This window comes from Talpa occidentalis, unplaced genomic scaffold, assembly GCF_014898055.3.
Source record: "Talpa occidentalis isolate TD23 unplaced genomic scaffold, MPIMG_talOcc4v2.1 talOcc4.12, whole genome shotgun sequence".
NCBI lineage: Eukaryota > Metazoa > Chordata > Mammalia > Eulipotyphla > Talpidae > Talpa > Talpa occidentalis.
Genome location: NW_023601212.1, coordinates 84,544,180 through 84,565,545, shown reverse-complemented (window position 1 = coordinate 84,565,545; position 21,366 = coordinate 84,544,180). Strand labels below are relative to the sequence as shown.

General features: G+C 38.7%; 1 protein-coding gene across 2 annotated transcripts in view; it reads left to right on the top strand.

Moving 5' to 3' along the window:
• BAIAP2L1 (BAR/IMD domain containing adaptor protein 2 like 1) overlaps positions 1-21,366 on the top strand; it is a 79,839-nt gene that overhangs the window by 8,802 nt on the left and 49,671 nt on the right. For both annotated transcript variants that reach the window (XM_037507133.2, XM_054693707.1), the window contains exons 2-3: positions 13,534-13,609; positions 18,278-18,364. In XM_037507133.2, the coding sequence (XP_037363030.1) occupies positions 13,534-13,609; positions 18,278-18,364 (163 nt within the window). The remainder of the gene's footprint in view (positions 1-13,533; positions 13,610-18,277; positions 18,365-21,366) is intronic.

Genomic DNA, 21,366 nt, shown 5'->3' with positions numbered 1-21,366 from the left:
CAAAACATGTAGAAAATGGTACCTTTTAGCTTAACTTTTAAAATATTTCACCTGTGGCCTTCAAGGTATGTATCTGTACACACAGTACAATATATTTCTAAGTGTATAAACACATTTTAAACATCCAAATGCCGTTCTTAACACTTCAGTCCACTCGTACCCTGTGAGAAGATGACTGCAGCTAGCCAGTCCAGTTATTTGTGTAACCTCAGATTTTCATATGTACTTAGTGATGTCATATTCCTCCATTTGACCTTGTTCATAAATGAGGATGAGAATAGTACTGCATACAATGGCTGTGAAGATTAAATGTGATAATACGTGTCACTCTTAGAACAGTCTGTTAGCTATGAGTAGCAGAGTGGTTCAGAGTAGACTAGAACCACCTAAGAGCAAAGATTTTCGTCTGTTTTGTTTACTGCTCACCCCCAGTATCTAAAAGAGTGACTGACACACAGGCAGAGCTGAATAAATGTTTGATGGAAGAACAATGTTGTAATGATTGGCACACATTTTTCTATCAACGAGCTATATACACTCCTTGAGGTATTTTTACATTCCTGGTGCTGATGCATAGTGAGAACACAAAAGTATTCATTGAATAAATACTGAAGATTTATGATTCTCGCACAATTGTGACCAAAAGCTTCACCTAGTCTGTGGCCAGTGGGCTGTGATGACACTAACACAGTTACCATGGTTTGAACAAGCTTACCACCTACATTCATTTTTTTGCATCTGTTTTCTTGTGCACCGTTGTTGTGCCCAGCACTGTAGTTACCACTGGAAACCACACTGGAGAAAAGACAGCGTTTGTGCTTTTCTGGAGTTTATGGCTTATGACAGGACAATGCCAGTGTTTTTAGTAGCTCCAGACTTTCCGCTTTGCATTGGCTTGCCCAGTACCATAAGTTATGTTCCTTCCCCAACCTCTCTCCCAGTGGGGTCCTGCCCTTACCAGTTCAGCTCTTTGAATTTGTTTTGTTTCAGTATTAGGTAGAAAAAAGGGAAAAGATTAATATACATTTGGGTTAAATTCCTGAGGAGCTTTTTGGCAATATGACCAAAGAAGTCTTTGGAAAGTTGGATGTGAGAGAGGCAGATGAGAGAAAAACAGAAAGAACTTTAGAAGTTTTGGTTCCCCTTAATAGTAACTGGAAAATGTATGTAATAAACTGGAACTATTTTTAAATTATTTGGGGTTTTGAACACTATTTCCTAGATTGTAAGGACTGTGATTTTAATGCAAAATAGAATGATTCTTCTCATGGGTTAGAGTTGAAGAAAGTTCACTAGAATTATTCCACATACTATTTCTAAGAGTGGCATTTGGGGAAAAAAAAACAAAACTGTGAACTAAAAAGGATCATCACTGTATAAAATTGGCAACTTACTTTGATCTGGTCAAGTTCCTCTTAACTGCTAAGCCCTCTGGGGCTTTCTAAACAAATGTGACCCAGCATATGAGCTATTCTTTCCTGTAAACTCAGTGCTTACCTTTTATTCCATGATACACCTTTTAAAAACAGTATCTAGGCAGACAAGAATACTTGAGCAGCCTAGTGAACTCTGTTGCCTTCATGGTGTGTATCTATTGACATCTACTTAAAATTCAGTGACTTAACTACTGTCTACTTAATATATGTCACTTACTTGTGATAGTTTTGTATTTCTAAGTGATGTTCAAGTAATATCAAATATGTTTGCACTTCTTATTTTTGCCATATCAACCTGAATTGCCTTGGTATTTTGCATATCTGTCTTCCAATTAGACCATGCATTTTCAAGGCTGGAACTTAACTTGTTCAACTCCATGTTTTCCATGCCTAGATAGGGCTGAGTTCACTGTAGGTATACAATCTTTTAGCTTGCTATTTGCCAAGACTAGGGATGCCCGCCTCCAGCCCCAACGGTTTGTTTGGCACTACCAAGAACTTACATATACATGGAGTTAAAGCACCTGCTGTACCTTGAACCCAGTATAATTGTCTACACACTTAAATTACAGGGGAAAGAGATTTTAAATGATTCTATCGACAGACAAATATAAGACTTTGTCTAGTGTTTAAACTAGCATGAACTTTCTAGTGTTGAACTGGATGCAGACCATTATTTTTTCCTTCAGGTTACTTTATCAGACAGTCATGAACTCAGACTGCTTATAAAATAGTTTTCCTTTTACAATTTTTAAAGAAAATTAACAATTGAAAACCTAGATGCCTACACTGGTTTACTGGGTACACAGCTCTAGGACTTCATTTTGTAGAGAGACTTGATAATTTGATCCAAAAGATTTGAACAGTTATAGAACACACTTTTCTCCCACCAATGTTTTAGGACCTTTTCATTTTGCTTAATTATGCTTTTGCTTCAAAACACTTCTTGCTGCCTAAATGAGTAGGGAATAGAGAAAGTGGAGCTTGTCTCCAAAGTCTGTTTCTTTAAACAATGAAATAAAGGTCACGGAATGGTGATAATGTAATGCAATGTATCTTAAGAAGTAGCAATACATTCCTTTCTGGATGATCACGCTGCTTCCTATCACTTGGTTGGTTCTTAAGGAGCTCAGGATCTAACAGTTGCTCTCAGAACATTCAGAATATTCTAGGGGAGAGTAAGCCCAAGGAGGTAGCCTTGTGCTTTGCTCATTGCTGGCCCCATGGCTTCATTTTTAGCATGCCCCGACCCTCTACAGGACCACTTTTGCAAAGCTAATTTTTTATAAACCAAAGCCTGTATTATGAATGAAGAAAGGAAGAATTAAGGTAAAACAATGTTAAGTCAATAGTGAAAGATTTCTGAAGATTTGGGCTGAAGGCTTCCTATGAAGTTATCCTTACAGAAAGACACAGTAAGGATTTTTTGCCTGGAAAAACATTTATCAAACTCCTTCCCCAATTGTAGTTGGAAAGACAGTTGCTAATCCAGCAGGATATTTGTCTCAAAATAGCTGGGTTATCATTTCCTACTAATGGGTCTAATTGATTTTCACCCTAGAAGGGGAAATTGCTGCAAGCAGCTACATGGGCATAAATGCTTTGCAGGCCACTAGTGCTTTTCAGTGGCTCATCCTGGACCAGGGTTCACAAAAGAACAGTGGATGACCTGCATTTCAATACATTTGGCCCTTCTGCAGGCAGTCTAGTAGAAACAACCAAGAAATGAGCAAACACGTAGTTGGTGGCATTCCAGAGCATTAAGGATTTAGAGTCCGAATCCTTAGCAGCCTGGCACATCAACAAGAGTCAAGTGTTTGTGCTGTTGCAGGTATTTTTTCCTTAAAGTAGTTTCCTTTTGCTTTAGGTTCCACATGAAAGTGAGATCATATGGTATTTGTGTTATTTTGTCTGACTTATTTCACATAATATACTGTTCTCGAGATCCATCTGCTTTCTCACAAATACCAAGATTTCATTCTTTTTAGTGGGTGAATAATATTTCATTGTGGATATAAACCAGTTTTCCTTTTCCATCCATTCTTCAGTGAGTATTCAGTTTGTTTCCATATCTTGACTTTTATAAATAGTGCTTCAGTGATTATGGGGGTGCATTTGCCTTTTTGACTTAGTGCTTTTGTTTTCTGTGGATAAATAACCAGAAGTGGAATTGCTGGATAATGTGGTAGTTCTATTTTTAATTTTTTGAGACCCCCTCCTTACCGTTTTCTGTAGTGTCTGCACCAATTTACATTACCATTAACAGTGTACAAGAAAAATAGCTTTATTAGAGGTATGATTTGTGGCTCATTTTAAGTGTACAAGTAAATGATTTTTAGTAAACTTGGAGATTGCGCAACCATTGCCACAGTCTTATAACATTTTTATCATACCAAAAAGGTCCTTTGTGACCATTTGCAGTGATTTCTTATTCCCAGCCCCAGGCAATTATAAATGTATTCTTAGTCTCTCTAGGTTTGACTCTTTAAGATACTTCATATAAATGGGATCATACACAATGTGGTCTTTTGTGACTGGCTTTTTTCACTTAGCACAATAGAATTCATCCATTGTATGTATTAGTACTTTATTCCTTTTCATGGTAGATTACTATTCCATTTTTCAATGTATTACGTCCACTTATCTATACACTAGTTGATGACTTTGAGGTTATATCTAACAAGTTTTTTTAGGGGTCACACTACTGCCTGATACTTACAAAATAAGTTAAACATTAACTTTTAAATTACAGGGTTAGAAAGCAAGATTCACCAGGAAAGCTGGTGAATCACATTTTGTAAGACTGAGTAGGCCTTACAGCTTTTGAGACCTCAGTTGGGGCCTTTACTTTGAGCTAATGAAGTTGCAAAGCAGTGACCTGTTCCCATTACCTCATGCCTGAGCTTCACGGCTAATTGGCCCACTGGGTGATTTTGTCTGCAGCAGTGTGTTAGGTGAGCTGAAGGCAAAAAATGCAGCATTTTGTCCACAAGCACATTTATCTCTTTACAATAAAACTGCTACTGCTGAGTGAGGCATTAGGTGGTCCAGGCTCTGTTGTTGATGCTAGAGTTGTAGTGCTGTGTTCCTACTAAAGAGACAGACAGTAAACAGGTAGGTAACATCTTTTGAAGAAAGAACCAGGGAACAGTTGGAGAAAGAGGAAAGTGGAAAACACCACCACCTATAGGGGAGGACAGTCAAAGAGAAAAGTCTGAGAGGTTTATAGCTAAGACCCTGGGAGGGTGGGTTTTCAGAAGAACTGTCAAGAGAGGAAAGCAAGTGTGAAATCCCCTGTGGTGAAAATGGGTTTAAGTTGTTCAGAGAATAGCCCAGAGGTCATTGCACCTGGAGACAGGGCATTGGGGTGGGGGAGGGTGGCCTCAAGTAAACATGCCTGATTGCAGGAAATATCCACTCTTTTGGTACCTACTACCCTGTTAATAAAAGGACAAAAGTCACTACCTATACTAGGTCTGAGAGCTGAGGATAAAGCTTTTAAATTACATTAGTAAATCACCCTTCATTTTCCAGGTATGGATGCTTTTTAAAATTATTTTTTATTGGACCTCCCCTGGTGGTGCAGGCGGTTGAGCACAGTTCTGTGAAGCTGTCTGCAGCCTCTGCGGCACTAGTTCTATCCCTGCCGGCCAGCAAGGTTCCCACATGGCGCAGCAGACCTCTCCTGCCATGCCCGCTGCTCCCCTCAGCAGTGCATTTCGTCAGTCTGCCTGTCCTGTTCCCTGCTCTGTCTCTGGTGAATCCTCTCACCCTTCCGCAATCTGGCCTGTACCCCGGTTCTTGTATAAATAAATAAATCTTTAAAAAAACTATTTTTTATTAAAGTAACATTAGTTTACAGGCCCATATGTGATTCAGAAATATAGGATCCAGCCATACTACACCACCACTAAGGCACCCAAAGTCCTCCACATATCAGCCATGTGCCCTCCTCCCACCTTTGCTCTCCACTGTCTCCCCTTCCCCACTGGTAATCTCAGCTTTACAGTCAAATTTCTAGGGTTTGCTTTTGGTTGGGATTTGTCCGACTCTTGCATGTATACTTTTTTAATTCTGACAACGGAAACAATTTATGGTACTTTTAAAAAATCGGTGCTGCTTTTCACTAAACAGATAGGCAAAAAGCATGCCCATACCAAGTGCTGGTGAGAGTGTGGTAAAATGGTACTATTATGGAGCATAAACTGCTGCAGCCACTTTCTCTAAAGTATTTGACAGTATCTAACAGAATTGAGAAATCAATCACATACCCTATGTTCCAGCAATTTCATTTCTAAGTAAATTTTTACCTGTGTGCAGAAAGAGGCAAGTATAATCCCTTGCCAAATAGTTGTTGTTAGCAAAAGCCTGTAAAGCCATCTAAACATCTCTCAATAGAGGAAATCAAGAAATTTGCTTTTGTGCTTATAGAGAACTGGAAAGTCTGGAACCGGCAGGGCAGGCCACAGACTGGAAGCGTACAGTGCAATCTAGAAGTGAAATCTTCCTCAGGGAAACCTCAGTTTTTTCATAAACTGAGTTAAGTGAAGACCACACAGATTATTGAGGGTAATCTGTTTCACTTAAAGTCAGCTGATTATAGAGGGTAACCAACCATATCTATAAAATTCCTTCATAGCAGCTTCTAAGATAGTGTTCAATTGATTAACTGGGTACTGTAGCCAGGCCACACTGACATAAAATGAACCATGATGATGAGATACCACGTAGCAGTTAAATAGGAATAAATTCAGGGCCTCCCCAGTGGCGCAGCGGTTGAGCGCTGGGTTGCGAAGCTGCCCGCGGCCTCTGCGGCGCCGGTTCGATCCCCGGCTGCTCCCCTGCCACCGGAGGAGGGTCCCACAAGGTGCGCAGACCTCTCCTGCCGCCCGCTGCTCCCCTCAGCCGTGTACTTCGGTCCTTCTGCCTGCTCTGCTCCCCGCTCTGGCTCTGGTGAATTCTCTCACCCTCCCGTGCTTCTGACTGTACCCAGTGCATGTATAAACAAAACAAACAAACAAACAAACAAATAAATAAATAACATGCCTCTATAAAAAAATAAAAATAAAAAAATAAATAAATACATTATAAAAAAATAGGAATAAATTCAGTCAGTTTATATCAAGGTGGACAGGTCTTAGAAGCCTGATGTGGAATAAAAAAAAGATGTAAGAGTCAAATGTATTATAGCATACCATTTATTTTATTAAATGCACAAAGCAAAATTATAATGCCATCGCGATTGAATATGTGTATTATGTGAGTACAAAATATGAGTTAAAAAGTTGACAGCAGTAATTAGCAGTTCCCTCTGAGGAGAAAAGAAGGGAGGTGAGACTTGTGTGGGGTAGTTAAAGCATCCTATAGTTCTACATTGCAGTTCTGTAATGTCTTACTTCTTTTCAGCAGAGAGCATTAGTGTGACAGTGTTAATGACATTAAACCCTGTGAGGACTACAAGGCATTCTGGAATCTGCTTTTTCTTTCCTTTTTTTTAAGGGAAAGAAAGGAAGATCAAAAATAATGCTAAGAAATAAATTTGTTTGCCTGGGTGGAACTGGTCCATATTGAGAAGGAAAATATTGTAGAGGCTCACAACATTTCTCACACTAAAAGAGTGCTCTGTCACCAGGCATTTTCATCTTACTTTGTTGCACAACTCACTACCAGGAACTTGATTTGAGGCCTGAGCAGTGAGTGCAAAGGTTAGTTGGGAGGCTGTCCAGGCCTGGCTCTGCCTTTTGCTGCCCCTGAGGCCTTGAGCAAGGGTGTCTCATCTGTATGTAACATAGAGATCACGATAAATAGTGTTATTAGGATGGAGCAAGACAACCCATGTGCAACATAAGGGAAGAGCCAGAAGCATATAGCACTCTATAAATGTCAAAATCTATCTCAAATGGCAAAAAAGGAATAAAATGTTCTCAATTGAATAAAGAAGATAATATATTTGATTTCCTTTGCAGCTCATACTTTCTAGAGGTTTTTCTATTCATAGCCTCTCTCCTCTGATGTGACACTTTGAGGTGGGAGAGCCAGTATTGTTTGTTTGTTTTCATATTACATGGCGGAAGTGGAGGAACCTGGAGACATGTGTAAATGGGAATGTTTACCTATTTAAAGAGTAATATTTTAGAGCTTTTGTCTTGATTCAGTGTGCTGTCAAGTATGTAGAAGAGCAATTAACATTAGCTATCATCTCATTGAAACCTCATACCCCTTATGAGTTGGGAATTAGGGTTATTCCCATTTTATAGAGAACGATACCAAAGCTTAAGGAGATAGCAATGCAGTTTACCCAAGGATTCCAGGCCAAAGTTTTTACCATGCCAAGTCCCCTCCCCCCAGGTCCATTGCTTCTTGGATTGCATATTGCAATTAAAGATAATTCAAACTGATACATAATGCAGGTTGATAGCTTGTGGCATAGATAGATAATATAGACTGAAGGGGAGCCAAAACATTCACATTTGACTGAAGTGTTTTGGGGCATTTATATATTCAGAGTATGATTATTTTCTGCTCTCATTTAATACTGCAAACAAAAATCATCACAGTTCTCTATTTTCTTTTACTTGGCTCATGCTTCCCATTCAAGATGGGCATGAAAAACATAATTCTTCTGACCATCTGTTAGCCCACAAACAGCTGCCTTTTGCCAAATTTACTCAGTAATACTTTCCTTAAAGGCAGGGAGGTAATCAAGTATTGATTATGTTAGTTCAGGAATAGCAGCTTCCAATAACATAGGGAAGGAGGAAGTGATACTTTCTACAAATGACCTCTATCTAAAAGTATTCTCAAACAGCTGTCCCTTATTGATGTAGACTTGTCACATGAAATTAGAGTGATTGCTTATTCTAAGTATTGATGGCATTGCTAGATTAATTTATGAGACTGTATAGAATAAAACAAAAATCTATAAATATCTAAAATTTCAAGATGCATTACCTGCATAATCCCTATTTACTGAAAGATTCTTAAATCACTTCTAAAGCTTATTTCAGTGTAAATAATATCCACATTTTTCAACTGGGAAAAATAAAGCAGTGAAATCAAATAATTTGTTCTTCGTCATGTAGTGAACTGGAAAAAGAGATGGAAAGAGAAACCAGTTCTTAGAAATTAAAGTCTACTCAGTTTAATTATCTGGTTAGTCACAATTGTTTAATTTATACTTCACACTCCATTGTTTCATGTTGGTAAAGGTAATAATTTTTCAAAAGTGAAAGAAAATTCTAAATGGAGAGAAAGTAAAAATCAGGGTAAAGTTGTATAATTCACTTTAAAATTATGATCTATAACTTTACAGGAGGCAGAAACTGGTGGAAAGTACCTGTAGGTTTACTCAACATTTTATTTGGAAAAACTAACCCCTATTTCTTCAGTGCTGCTGAGCTTTACCATAGAACCAACCCTTCTTCATATGAAATTTGGTGCAGGTAGACAATGCTAATGCCAGACATTATAACCTAGTCTCTGGTGGATCCTATCACCCTCCCGCACATATGGCCTGTGCCCGGGTTCTTGTATAAATAAATAAAATCTTTAAAAATAAAAAAATAATAATTTTGTAACCTTAATGCTCCATATTCTTTGCTGAATGGAAATGAAACTCATTCTGGTTGAAACTGGTTTGGCAAATTATCGTCCTTGTCAGGCAGTAACTTGGAATTCATACCAAGCTTTTATTGTTTATAACAAATTCATCCTGGTTTTATACACGGTATCTTAAACTTTTTATTCTTAGTGCCAATGTTCAGTTTAAATCGATTTATTTCTTATTACTGGAGATCTGCTCCAAAGTTTACGGTCCATGAACAATTCCTGTTTTAGACACAGCATGACCTTTGACTCTGCTGCTGATCTCACCAAAAGTGTGAGACCCATCCAATTCACAAGGACATCACTGCTACTATAAAATTTTACAGATTGAAGAATATAAAGCGGCACTGCTTTTTTGTTCCACGGTTTAAAAATACATGTACTTCAGCTAAAATGACTAGATTAATGGCCAAGAGCCAATGTAGAAATGGATTTTCCACTGTTCAAAGAGGCCAACATTTCTGGGGAAGGAATTTCTGAGGCTGAACCTAAATAATACAGGATTGAAGTAAAAGTTGAGCTTTTAAACTAAAAAACTCTTACGTTGTTTTCTCTGAAGCTGATTTTAGTCTTATCTTAACCTTTTTGTTGTTGTTAGAATCATTTGGATAGTGGTTTATGCTCGGTATAAACTTTAAAAGTTCACACTAATTCATTGTTTTTGATGTTGTAAGTTATAAACATTTCATGAACCATATCAAGAAATCAAATTATATTTCCCTTATTTTAATAAGCTAAACTAAGAATATTAAGAAAGAACACAGAGGGGTCTCCCTGGTGGCGCAGGGGTTAAGTCTCAGCACTATCGAGCTACCGCCAGTCACTGCAGCATGAGTTCCATCCCTGGCCAGGTTGCTGACCCACAAGGCTCAGCAGACCTCTCCTGCTTTGCCCACTGCTCCTCTCAGCAGTGTATTTTGGTAGCTGCGCCTGATCCTCTCTCTGGTTGAAGAGGTTGAAGAGGTTCCACCTCTCACACCCCATACCTCTGGCCTACACCCCAATTCTTGTATGCATAAATAAATAAATTTTTTTTTTTTAAAGAAAGAACACAGATGTGGACTACTATCTGTGATTGCCTGTCTGCTGTAAGACGTAATTAACTTTGTATTGGTTTCCTTATGCTTTTACCATGCAGACTTGGCTTTATAAGATTATTACAAGAGTCTTAAAATAGTTTCATCTTTTTATTAGTAAGTAACCATTTTTTAATGTTATTAGAGTTTTAAAATTATTGAAACCTTATTCCTTCCCAATGGGATTATAAAATGGTATTGCTGCTCTGGAAAATAGTTTGGCATTTTCTTATAAAGTTAAACATGGACTTGCCATATGATGCAGCAATTGAACTCCCAGGTATTTTTCTTAGAGATAGGAACGTTAGTGTTCACACAAAAACCTGTATTTGTTGATAGCAGTTTTATTTGTATTTGTCAAAAATTGGAAACAACCATAATGTTTTTCAGTGGGTAAATTGATATATAAAAGGTGATACCTTCACACTATGGAAAACTACTAGGGAAAAAGAGGAATAAACTATTGAAACATTCAGCAAATGAGATGGTTCTTAAGGGCATTGTGCTAAGTGAAAAAGTCAATCTCAAAAGGTCACTTGCTGTATGATTCCATTTATATAACATCTTACAATGTTAAAATTGTAGTGATTGAGACCAGTGATTGCCAGGGCTTAGGACTGGTGGGGAGGATGTGGTTATAAAGGGGTAGCATGAAAGAAATCTGTGTTAATAGAACAGTTATATATCTTAATTATGGTCATGATCATACAAACCTATACATGTGATAAAAATTCAGAATGTAGTACGTAACACACACATAACCCAAATAAGTTATATAAAAATCCAGATAAGGTCTATAGTTAATAATCTTTTACCCAAGTCAGTATCCTAGTTTTGACATGTACTATGGTTATATAAGTTATCATTGGGTGAAGCATACATGGGAGTGCTATGATATTTACATCTTGTAAATCTTAAACTATTCCAGAGTAAATATAAACTTAAGAGATCCCAAAGAACCTGCAGAGGGGAGTACTGATGAGAACTGAGTCATTCACCCCAGAGAACCTCAAAGACTGAGGAGCAAGCCCTACAGAAGGTGGGGAACAGAGAGGACATATAGAATTGGAATTATACAAGATGGCTGGACTGCTGGGTTCCCTTTACTACCCCAGTCACCACTACTACCAGCAACTCCCTCTGCCTAAAACTTCTCTGGAGAAAGCTTGCTGCCCCCTGTTACTGTTTTGTGGTTAGTTTATCTACTTGCAAATCTATATATGACTTGCTATCTAGTTAACAGACCTGTGTATGTACCCACAAGTTCCTAGCCAGCGTTTTAGGACTTTAAATATGAACTGGGGCCTCCCCGGTGGCGCAGCGGTTGAGCGCTGGGTTGCGAAGCTGCCCGCGGCCTCGGAGGCGCCGGTTCGATCCCCAGCTGCTCCCCGGCCACCGGAGGAGGGTCCCGCATGGCGCGCAGACCTCTCCTGCCGCCCGCTGCTCCCCTCAGCAGTGTACTTCGGTCCTTCTGCCTGCTCTGCTCCCCGCTCTGGCTCTGGTGAATTCTCTCACCCTCCCGCACTTCTGACTGTACCCAGTGCATGTATAAACAAAAACAAACAAACAAACAAATAAATAAAATAAAACATGCCTCTAAAAAAAAAAAAAAAAAAAAATAAATATGAACTGACTAGCTCCTTGAATCCTTGATTGGGTCATCAGATATTTTAGGACAACTTCAAAACACAACCAAAAGATAGAGAAATACCAAGCAATAAAATGAAGTAATCAGATATGGGGAACTAGAAGAAAACAAAAAAACCCTACAATTTAATCATAGAAGAGATTGCATCTATAAAACAAGAACAGGATGCTTTTTAAAGGAAATAATAAGAAAACTTGCAAGAACTCAAATTAGAAACTTTAAAAGCTTTAAAAATATAGTAGAAAAGTGAGAATATAAAGATGGAGGTATGTCATAAATGTAGAACAAAAAGACAAAAATTGGAAAATTGGGGGAAAAGATAAGATGATTAGTTAATAAATACAGTATGAAAAATCCTCATTAGAGTTCCAAAAAGACAGAAGATAAAAGGAACAAAACTTCATACCTGAAGGACATAATTTTCTATGTGGATAGTGTCTGTTCAGCTAAGGAAAAAAAAAAAAAAGTACCAAACTACTGAGATAAGACAATTATGTAGTTTCAGGACACAAAGATAGAGAAGTCTTCCAGAAATAAACAAGAGAAAAATGTCATGCAAAGATAGAAGAAATGATGGCTAACTTCTCAACAACTAAAGATGGCGGAGTAGGGTCTCCCTGGTGGCGCAAGGGGTTAAGATGCAACCTATGAAGCTATCTGCAGCCACTGCAGCACAAGTTTGATCCCTGGCCAATGAGCTACCCATATGGCGCAGCAGACCTCTCCTGACTCACCAGCTGCTCCCTTCAGCAATGTACTTCAGTCAATCCGCCTGTTCTGTTCCCTACTCTGTCTCTGGTGAATACTCTTACCTGCCCCACCTCTGGCCTGTAACCCAGTTCTTGTATGCACAAATAAATAAATCTTTAAAAAAAAAAAATGGCAGAGTAGTGTCTTTAAAAATTCTAAGGGAAAATTATTTTCAATCTATAATATTTAGCAAAATATCCATCTAATGTCAAGGTAAAAATAATTGCAGACACATGAGGACTCAAACTTCTTACACATCATTTCCTAGGTCATTCTTAGAGAATGATCTCCAGCCAAGAAGAATAAATGAAGAAAGAGGAAGATGTGGAATCTAGTTAATGAGAGTTTTAACACAGAAGACCAGAAAGGGACATGCAAGGGCAACCATGTGTCAGGGACAGTCAGGCCAGGCTAACCAAGAGGACAGAGAGTCCTTGAAGTTCTGGATAAAAATGGAATGGAAGATTAGCTGACAATTTTGTACAGTTGAAAAACAGTGCCAGTATACTTATGCTACATCTGATGGGGCATATAGAAAAATTCAAGGTAGTACATAGAAAACTAAGGGGTGGTAGGGATGAGCCAATTTTTCATCCCAGGAAAATCAAAAAGCTGCACCAAGAAAGGAAATGCAATTCTTAGTACATTCCTTGCTTTGTAGTGACCAGTATTTACAAAATCACACTAAATCTGACTATTGATTTGCAGATTTGCCCCACTATCTGAAAGTAGAGCTTTCCTATTTGGTATGATTTACTAGGTTATTTGGGGGATCTGGGAACACTAAAAAATTGTGTAATATAAATTAATGATAGCAGCATTCCTAGACCCAAATAGAACAACCTGTGGCCTTGCAAACGCCCTGCTTTATTGATAAGGAATATATGCCATTCATTTTTTTCAAGCAATATTCATGAGTTTGTGGAATGTACAATTGAGCGTACATAGGGATCCTTAGCTAAATATCACATGGTCTACTGTTTGCTGCTTTTATTAATTTGTTATGTTTGTTTGACAGAATGTTATGGAACAATTCAATCCTGGTCTCCGAAATTTAATAAACCTAGGAAAAAATTATGAAAAAGCTGTTAATGGTAAGTGTTTTTATTTTCTAATTTATACATAGAACAGCTATAAAAGCCATTTAGTAAATATTTTACTTAATAATTTTTAATGCTTAATATTGAATTTTTAAAATATCTTCAAATTGGTAGAAACTATAATCTATAGAACTTTGCAATGATAATATATTAGTGTATTTAAAATGAGTAAATTAAATAATAGGCTAATCTAGATTATGTATTTTTAATCATCAAATCATGCTTTTGACATGGCTTAATCTTTTATATCATTGCCATAAACACTGTTTTCTACTTTTTTAAAGCAAATTCTTTGTGAGCAAATAACATACATAAATATGTACTTAAAGTATTTATGTTGATATCCTGCAGCATGGGAGTATCCTTTCTCTTTTCCTTTATGTAAAAGAATTTCTTGATTTTGGGTACATCATTTGATATTAAGTAAAATGAGAAATAAAATATTTAGACTAAATGGATAAACATCTAAATTAAAGGTTGAACTTAGATTCTCATTTCAAATTGTGTGCTTTATTTAAAATTAATTCAAGTATTGAACTGACAACTGGTCTTATCTGTCAGTTTGAGCAATTTCTTTGAGGAAGCTGACTCACCTGTAAACATGCATTTCCCTACTAAAAGGAGAATGTGATCGATGATCACCTTATAACCTGTGATGTTAACAATCACCAAAGGCCAACATAGTCAAAACAGTTCTTCCTAGGTAGCAATCGTCAACTCCCAAAATAGTCAGACCTTGGTTTCACCCTCTATCCTAAGACCACCCACTAAATAAGGAGAAAATTTAGTTTTCAAGGATTTTAGATTCAAAGACAACTTCAAATCAAGTTTTGTCTTTCACATTATCTCTTCTTTCTTTCATCATAACCCACCTTTGGCTTCTCCCTGTTGACATTTTAAAAATAAACCTTGGCCTCATACACCCTCAGTAGGGGCTTTCCCCAGGAAAGAGGGTATTCTGGCTTGACTTTGGACTTTGGTTGTCCAGTACATTATAGCTACAGCCACACTTATTTACTTTCTTTTGGAGCTCTGGGCTCTTTGCCTTGTCAGGGTTGGGAAATGCAGCAGTACTGGCATTTTCCTCTCTCACCCTCCATCAGTATCAGTGACTTCTGTGGATTACCCCCTCCCCTCCCTTTCAAAAAGCAGGGACCTTGTCTTAGAAGTCTTGTACAGCTGACTCCCCCTTGGCAATTGCTTAGTCACAAGGCCACAAAGTCATTGCTGTAGATGTCCCTGTGAAGGAAATCACTGTGACCTACAGTGTTGTGTTTTTTTTTTTTTTTTTTTTTTTTCTTTCTAGCATGAGCTACCCCTTTGAGGCACAGTTTTACAAGGTGACTCAGGAAACTGCTTGTGGCTTAACATCCTGCTAACTATGCTTTTCCCCAAAGGGCTCTTATCACTTTAACACCTCCTAGGGACTATTCTGCACTTCATAGGATATTTCCAGAATTTCTGCAAGCCATCTGTATTTGATGAGGCCATTGAGAAATTTAAATAAATTCATAAAGTTCATGTTAAGAATTTATAGTATAGTTGTATAGTTGAGGAAGTACAGTCAACAGTTAGGTTAACCTAGGGCTAACAAAGCATGGGACGAGCCCTGTCACAGGAATGTGAGCGGTGGAGGTCTGTGGGGAACAGAGCAGGCCCAAAGCCTGGTAGGAGCTGAACTAGCTGACATATAGTAGGTTTCAACAGGCAGCCCCTGCTTATGAGTGCTTATGACAGAAGAGACAGCATCCAAACCAAAACCTTCCCCCGCTGTCATTGTGAGATAACCATGGGGAATGGTGTCAGATTATTAATGTATTTGAATGCAACCTTATTTATCTATTGCCACATAACAAACTTCCCCTAAATGTGGTTGCTTAAGACAAAAGTAGCTTATCATTTTTCATGACCCTGGGGTGGCTCAAGACAGCAATAGTTTATTATTTCTCATGATCCTGTAAAGTTAGTACAGGTCTCAGGACCCCTGGGGCTCACTCCTATATCTGAATCAACTGCAGCTGAACTGGGCTGGGGACTGGGCATTCCCTTCCACAAGCCGTTCCAAAAGTACCAGCCCCCTGGTTGATACTCACTGATTAAAGCAAGTCACTGAACCCAGCCACCCCTTATGTGGAGATTCTGGGAGATGTGATGCATTGAAGGCAATTATTGTAAAATTCTGCCATGAATTCTATGGACTGTGGACTTACCTGACGGACAGTCCACATATGTTAAAGAGAAATTATCTGACAGGAGTAAGTAGATTTAATTGATGAAGTATTTGGTCAGCCACTAAAATTGAAATAACATGCTTCATTCCTTAAAACAAGTGGCAGAAAGTCTCTTCAATTGTTCACAAAGGGGGTGAAGGCAAAATTATGAAAATAGTATTTTATTCTTTATTATTCTGGAAAAAGTTAATTCAATATCATAGAAGCAAGGATATTTTACTAGACTGAGAAATTTAAAGAGTTTTAAAAATAGGGCCTCCCTGATGGCGCAAGGGGTTAAGCACCACACTATGAAGTAATCCGCAGCCTCTGCAGCACAAGTTCGATCCCTGGCCGGCCAGGGAGCAACCCACATGGTGAAGCAGACCTCTCCTGTCTCATCCACTGTTCCCCTTAGCAGTGTATTTCAGTCCATCTGCCTATTCTGTTCCCCACTCTGTCGCTGGTGAATCCTCTCACCCCCCGTATTTCTGGCCTGTACCCCATCTCTTATGCATAAATAATAAATAAATTTAAAAAAAGTTTTAAAAATAAGTAAACAGTAAATGAAAAATTTCAATTTAATGTGGAATGCAAGCCAAAAATTTTGTTTAAATATTGTGTAATCCCGTGTGCTGTTTTCCTGCTAATTTGCTTTTTTTTTTAGCTTATCAGTACTTTGCAATTTGAACATGCAAGTCATGTTTTTAGCTTATCAGTACCTTGCAATTTGAAATTTTCATGCTAAAATCTTATATATATTAACTTGACAGTTTACTGGCTACAAGCCTTGTTGTTGGGTGGAGTTATCGTCTCTTCAGCTCCAGCTGAGACCAAAGAGCCAAAAAGCACCATAAGTTAGAAGTGAAGTATTTTATCTGGAGTTATGTGTACTGCCTCTGACTCCCCATTGACCTTGGGCATATCCCAGAATATCTCCACTCCTTCATGAAACGGGGTAATAGCATCACTGATCCATGTCTTAACATTGTCGGATAGATTGACTTACTCAGTGACGATATGGAATGTCTACATAAAGTTAGCCTCAGTCTCATGAAATGACAGTATCATAGGCATTGCATTTCCTAAACTTACACATAGAGTAAAAGCTACCACTTTAATAAGTTTTAACTCTACAATAAATGCTAAAATGGATTACTTTGCCATAAAAATACTACTTTTGCCTGCAGTATTTTCAACTGGACTTATATATTCATGCATTCCGTGACATGCCCTCCCCACCTTTTTTATACTTGAATGCATTTTAAAATCCATCTTTTAAAAAGGATACCCACTCTAAATTAGGGCAAAGCATCTGGGATGGCCTCTAGTTTTCTTCATAGTGAAAGAAAAGGAATCTCAAAGAGATCATGAGGGTTCTTTCAACCCCCCAAATCCTGTGGTCTCCCAAGCTACAGGAGAAATGGATTTCTATGCATGAAGCCAGACTTTGAGTAAAATGAAATAAATTATTTTCTTCAAAATCACACTAACTAGGCAGGTCTTGTTGCAAAGAGTGCTTGTTGTATACCGACAGTCTCCCCAAACTTAGCTTATTGTGAAGTGAGAGAGGTACTGAAATACAACTTCCATTTGCTTATCCAATGCTCACATTAGGACATTTTATAGAAGGTCATTCTTTGTTTCAGAAAGGGTAAGTAACTCAGACAAGCAAGTCATGTTGTTAGAAGTAAGGGTAGTATTCAAACCCAGGTGTTTCTCCTGATACCCACCACCCCACCACCCCCAAATGAACAGAAAAGAGAAACAAGTCAAAAGCAGGTTTCTATACCTTTAGTCTTCAGAGTCTATTTGAAAGGAGAAATTAGATCCCATTTGTACAGTAATACATTTTCCTGTCACTGCCAAAAAAGAAAAAATAATTCAGTTATTTTTTAAATAATTTCATTGTTTTTTGGAATGATAATGTATTTTACATTCTATAGACTTGCCCCTGGCAGTGTATGTTATTATTTGTGTCTCAGAATGTCTTTTTCAATAGAAAAAATAAAAATGCCACTAGAGGACCAGGTTCCTGGGCCACCGTACTACACAAGTCTGACTAGTAATGCTGCAGACCTGTAATGCTGTAGAATAACCAGCTGGGAAAGGGTTTTTGCTGGAGTAGATGTGCTCCCAGCCCTAGCTCGACGTTAGGAACAAATCTGCACTGGCATCTGGAGCTTACAGGACCTTCTCTGGACTTCCAGCATCTGCTCCTGAAGGCTCCCCAGGGTTGGTCTGAACTGGGGCCCCCTTGGGGGGGGGGCCCTCCCATGGGTGAGGCGGGGACTCCTGCCCCAGCCCAGCTATCAAGCACAAATCCTGCCTCTGGAGCCACACTTGATACAGCCCAAACCTTCCTGCAGCCAGACCGGGTGTTTGACGGGAAACCTGTGTCACTTTTCCTCTCCTTGTCTAAGTTATAGTTTTGTTGTCTCTTTCTGTCTAGCTATGATCTTGGCAGGAAGAGCCTACTATGATGGAGTGGCCAAGATTGGTGAGATGGCCAACGGGTCCCTCGTGTCAACAGAACTGGGTGAGCTGACCATTCGTTCTATGTAAACCCAACTTGAGCTACAGTTCTGGGGCCTTTTACCATGTGAGCCCTGATAAGAACACAGAAAGTGGCCCCAATCCAGAATATTAAGGAGAGCTGGACAAGCACTCCGGAGTACGCACTTCAGGTGATTGAGTTCTTTGCGGTCTGTTGAAAGTGGAGGCTCCAGGAGAGCAGGCCAAGGCCGGTGACGCACCTCCCTGCTCCCTAAGAACTCAGCTTCTGCCTGTGGGGCTGGGGCTGTAGCTCTTCCCTTCTGATCCCTAAATCAAGCACCAAGCCTACATTCTTTGGAGCTTTGACCTACATTCTTAATTGAAGGAGATGGGCAGACGGGGCCTCCACACTCTGGCATGAGTGTGTCCTGTGACTCACCGGGCAGAAAGTTAGACTCCTTCTCGCTGGGCTCTTGGCTCTTGCTGCTTCCAGGATTGCTCTCAGTTGTGATTTTTCCGGTTTTGCTGGTATGAATCGGTCTCCTGTGCACACGCAGAGGGCAGCCACACCTTCGGTTGGGCCAGCTACGGAGGAGACCTGGTTTCTATTTACAGAGTCTGTTCACTGCACCATCTCCTGAGGGGAAAGGTTGAGGTTTTTAATAGCCCCACATACAAGCATCATTTTAAAAAATTGTTGGGTGTTTTATTTTGCAGAGGGTCAATTTCTGGCTTAGAAACATTTCTCATAATGTAAAAGCTTCAGAAAACTAGGAGGAAAAATTGTTTGGATGTGTGTGTGTTTAAAGAATAGTCTATAATTAAAAAGTGGAAAAGGAAGTAGAGGAGGGCAGAGGAGCTTGTGTTTAAGAGTCAAATAATTCACGCCATTTCTCTCTCTGTATACACATACAAATGTCTATATATACATACATATGTGGTTCGGTCTGTATGCATATATATGCATATGTTTTTTTTGTTTTTTTTATGTTTTCAATTACTAGAGTTTATTTTTTTATAATAAATTTTATTTTTATATTCCCCATACAATTTCAACCCCCCCATTTTGCATATGTTTTATTTATATATGTGTGTGTGTATATATATATATAAAATGCCTTGAGTATTTTCAAGATTGTTTGGAAAACTCTTAACTGACCCACAAATTCGAGGTGTGATGATGGTGCTGGGGTTGGGCAGGGTTGCCAGGTATGAAGTGGACCTGGGCCTTCCTGGGCTTTCACCAACATTCTCCAATAATCTCCAACATTCTCCAGTTTGTATTTGAGGAGTTTACAAGAGTCTTCACCTGTAAACAAAAGGTTGACTATAAGCTTGCAGTGATGCTATATGATGAATACGTCAGCACTGCTATATTTAACAGAACCAGTTACAAGCAGAAAATTTTCAAAAGCCTGATTTGTGTTCTGTTAGTGCCATAACTTCTGTGTGTTCTGGCGAGGTCTGCACTAGAGTAACTCTATCCTAAGCAGGATCAATTTAATAAAATACACACAGCGTTATGGAGACAGAAGCCAACAGTAAAACTTAGGACATTTGGGGGGGGTGATTGAGATGATTACAGGGTTCCAAAAATAGGACTAAGTTAAAAAGAAACACCCTATCATGTCAGGCATGGGGGTGGGGAATGCATGCCCCTTGCTTTATAACATATGGTGCTCTGATTCACCATGGTTCCGTTTGCCTTTTTAATCTTTTATGATTCTTGCCACTGTTTAAATAGGACTTCTGTTCCACACCTTACTTTATTCAGCTGAGTTCATAATGTTGAATTAACTTTTTTTCCACAGCAACCATGTTGTTATAAACATGGACTTAAAACGTCAGTTTCAATAAGGAAAAAGTGTTGCAATGGTGAAGTTTCTTTCATGTGGATATGTATTTTATTCAGAGGAAATGGAAATAATTTTTGCAGTGTTTTATTTTTGTTTCAAGTTGCTTATATTCACTATTGTCATAATGATTAATTTTCTACTCATTTATGGCAACTTCATGATAAAATACTATCCCAGTAAGAGCATATTTTAGAGGGTTTTTTTTTTTAATTTGCTTAGTTTTTTCATTTTGTTGTTGAAATTTAAACTAAAGTACTGCCCTGCATCTGTTTAAAGTCTCTGTATGAGTTATGGACAATGCATAGGAAAAATAGAAAGGCCTCAGGAAGATTGCTTTTTTCCTCATTTTTCAAGAAGATTTTGCTGTTACTAACTTTTTGTATTGGTATCCATGATTGTAAAACTTACAAGTAAGCATAAAAATTCCATTTGATAAAACTGAAGGGGTAATACTTATGTGACTCATCTCAAAATTCTCATTCCTTAAAGAACATTGTCTGAAAAATCTTTATTCTCCCACAAAAATAATCCTATAATTATAAAAATTTCAATTTGAAGATTTTGCTATGAAGGGATAAGAAAGGAGGGACTCTGCAGAGTTGTCATTTCTAGAACTTTGATTTCAAGAGGATTTTTCATTTTAATGTTGAAGTTTTTAAGAAGAGCTGGAAACTGGAGAACATTGATTCGTATGGGCAACTGTGATAGTAAAGGTTTTGTTTCAATGAATTTTTTTTTTTAAGATTTATTTATTTATTTATACAAGCACTGGATACAGTCAGAAGCGCGGGAGGGTGAGAAAATTCACCAGAGCCAGAGCGGGGAGCAGAGCAGGCAGACTGACAAAGTACACTGCTGGGGGGAGCAGCGGGCGGCAGGAGAGGTCTGCAAGCCATGTGGGACCCTCGCCAGCAGCCGGGGATTGAACCAGCACTGCAGAGGCTGCGGGCAGCTTTGCAACCCAGCGCTCAACCGCTGCGCCACCAGGGAGGCCCTGAATTTCTTTTTTTTTTGTTTAAGATTTTTTTATTTATACAAGAACTGGGGTACAGGCCAGAGGTGCAGGAGGGTGAGAGAATTCACCAGAGACAGAGCGGGGAGCAGAACAGGCAGACTGAGGAAAACACTGCTGAGGGAAGCAACAGGCGAGACAGGAGAGGTCTGTCTCACCATGTGGGTTTTCTCCCTG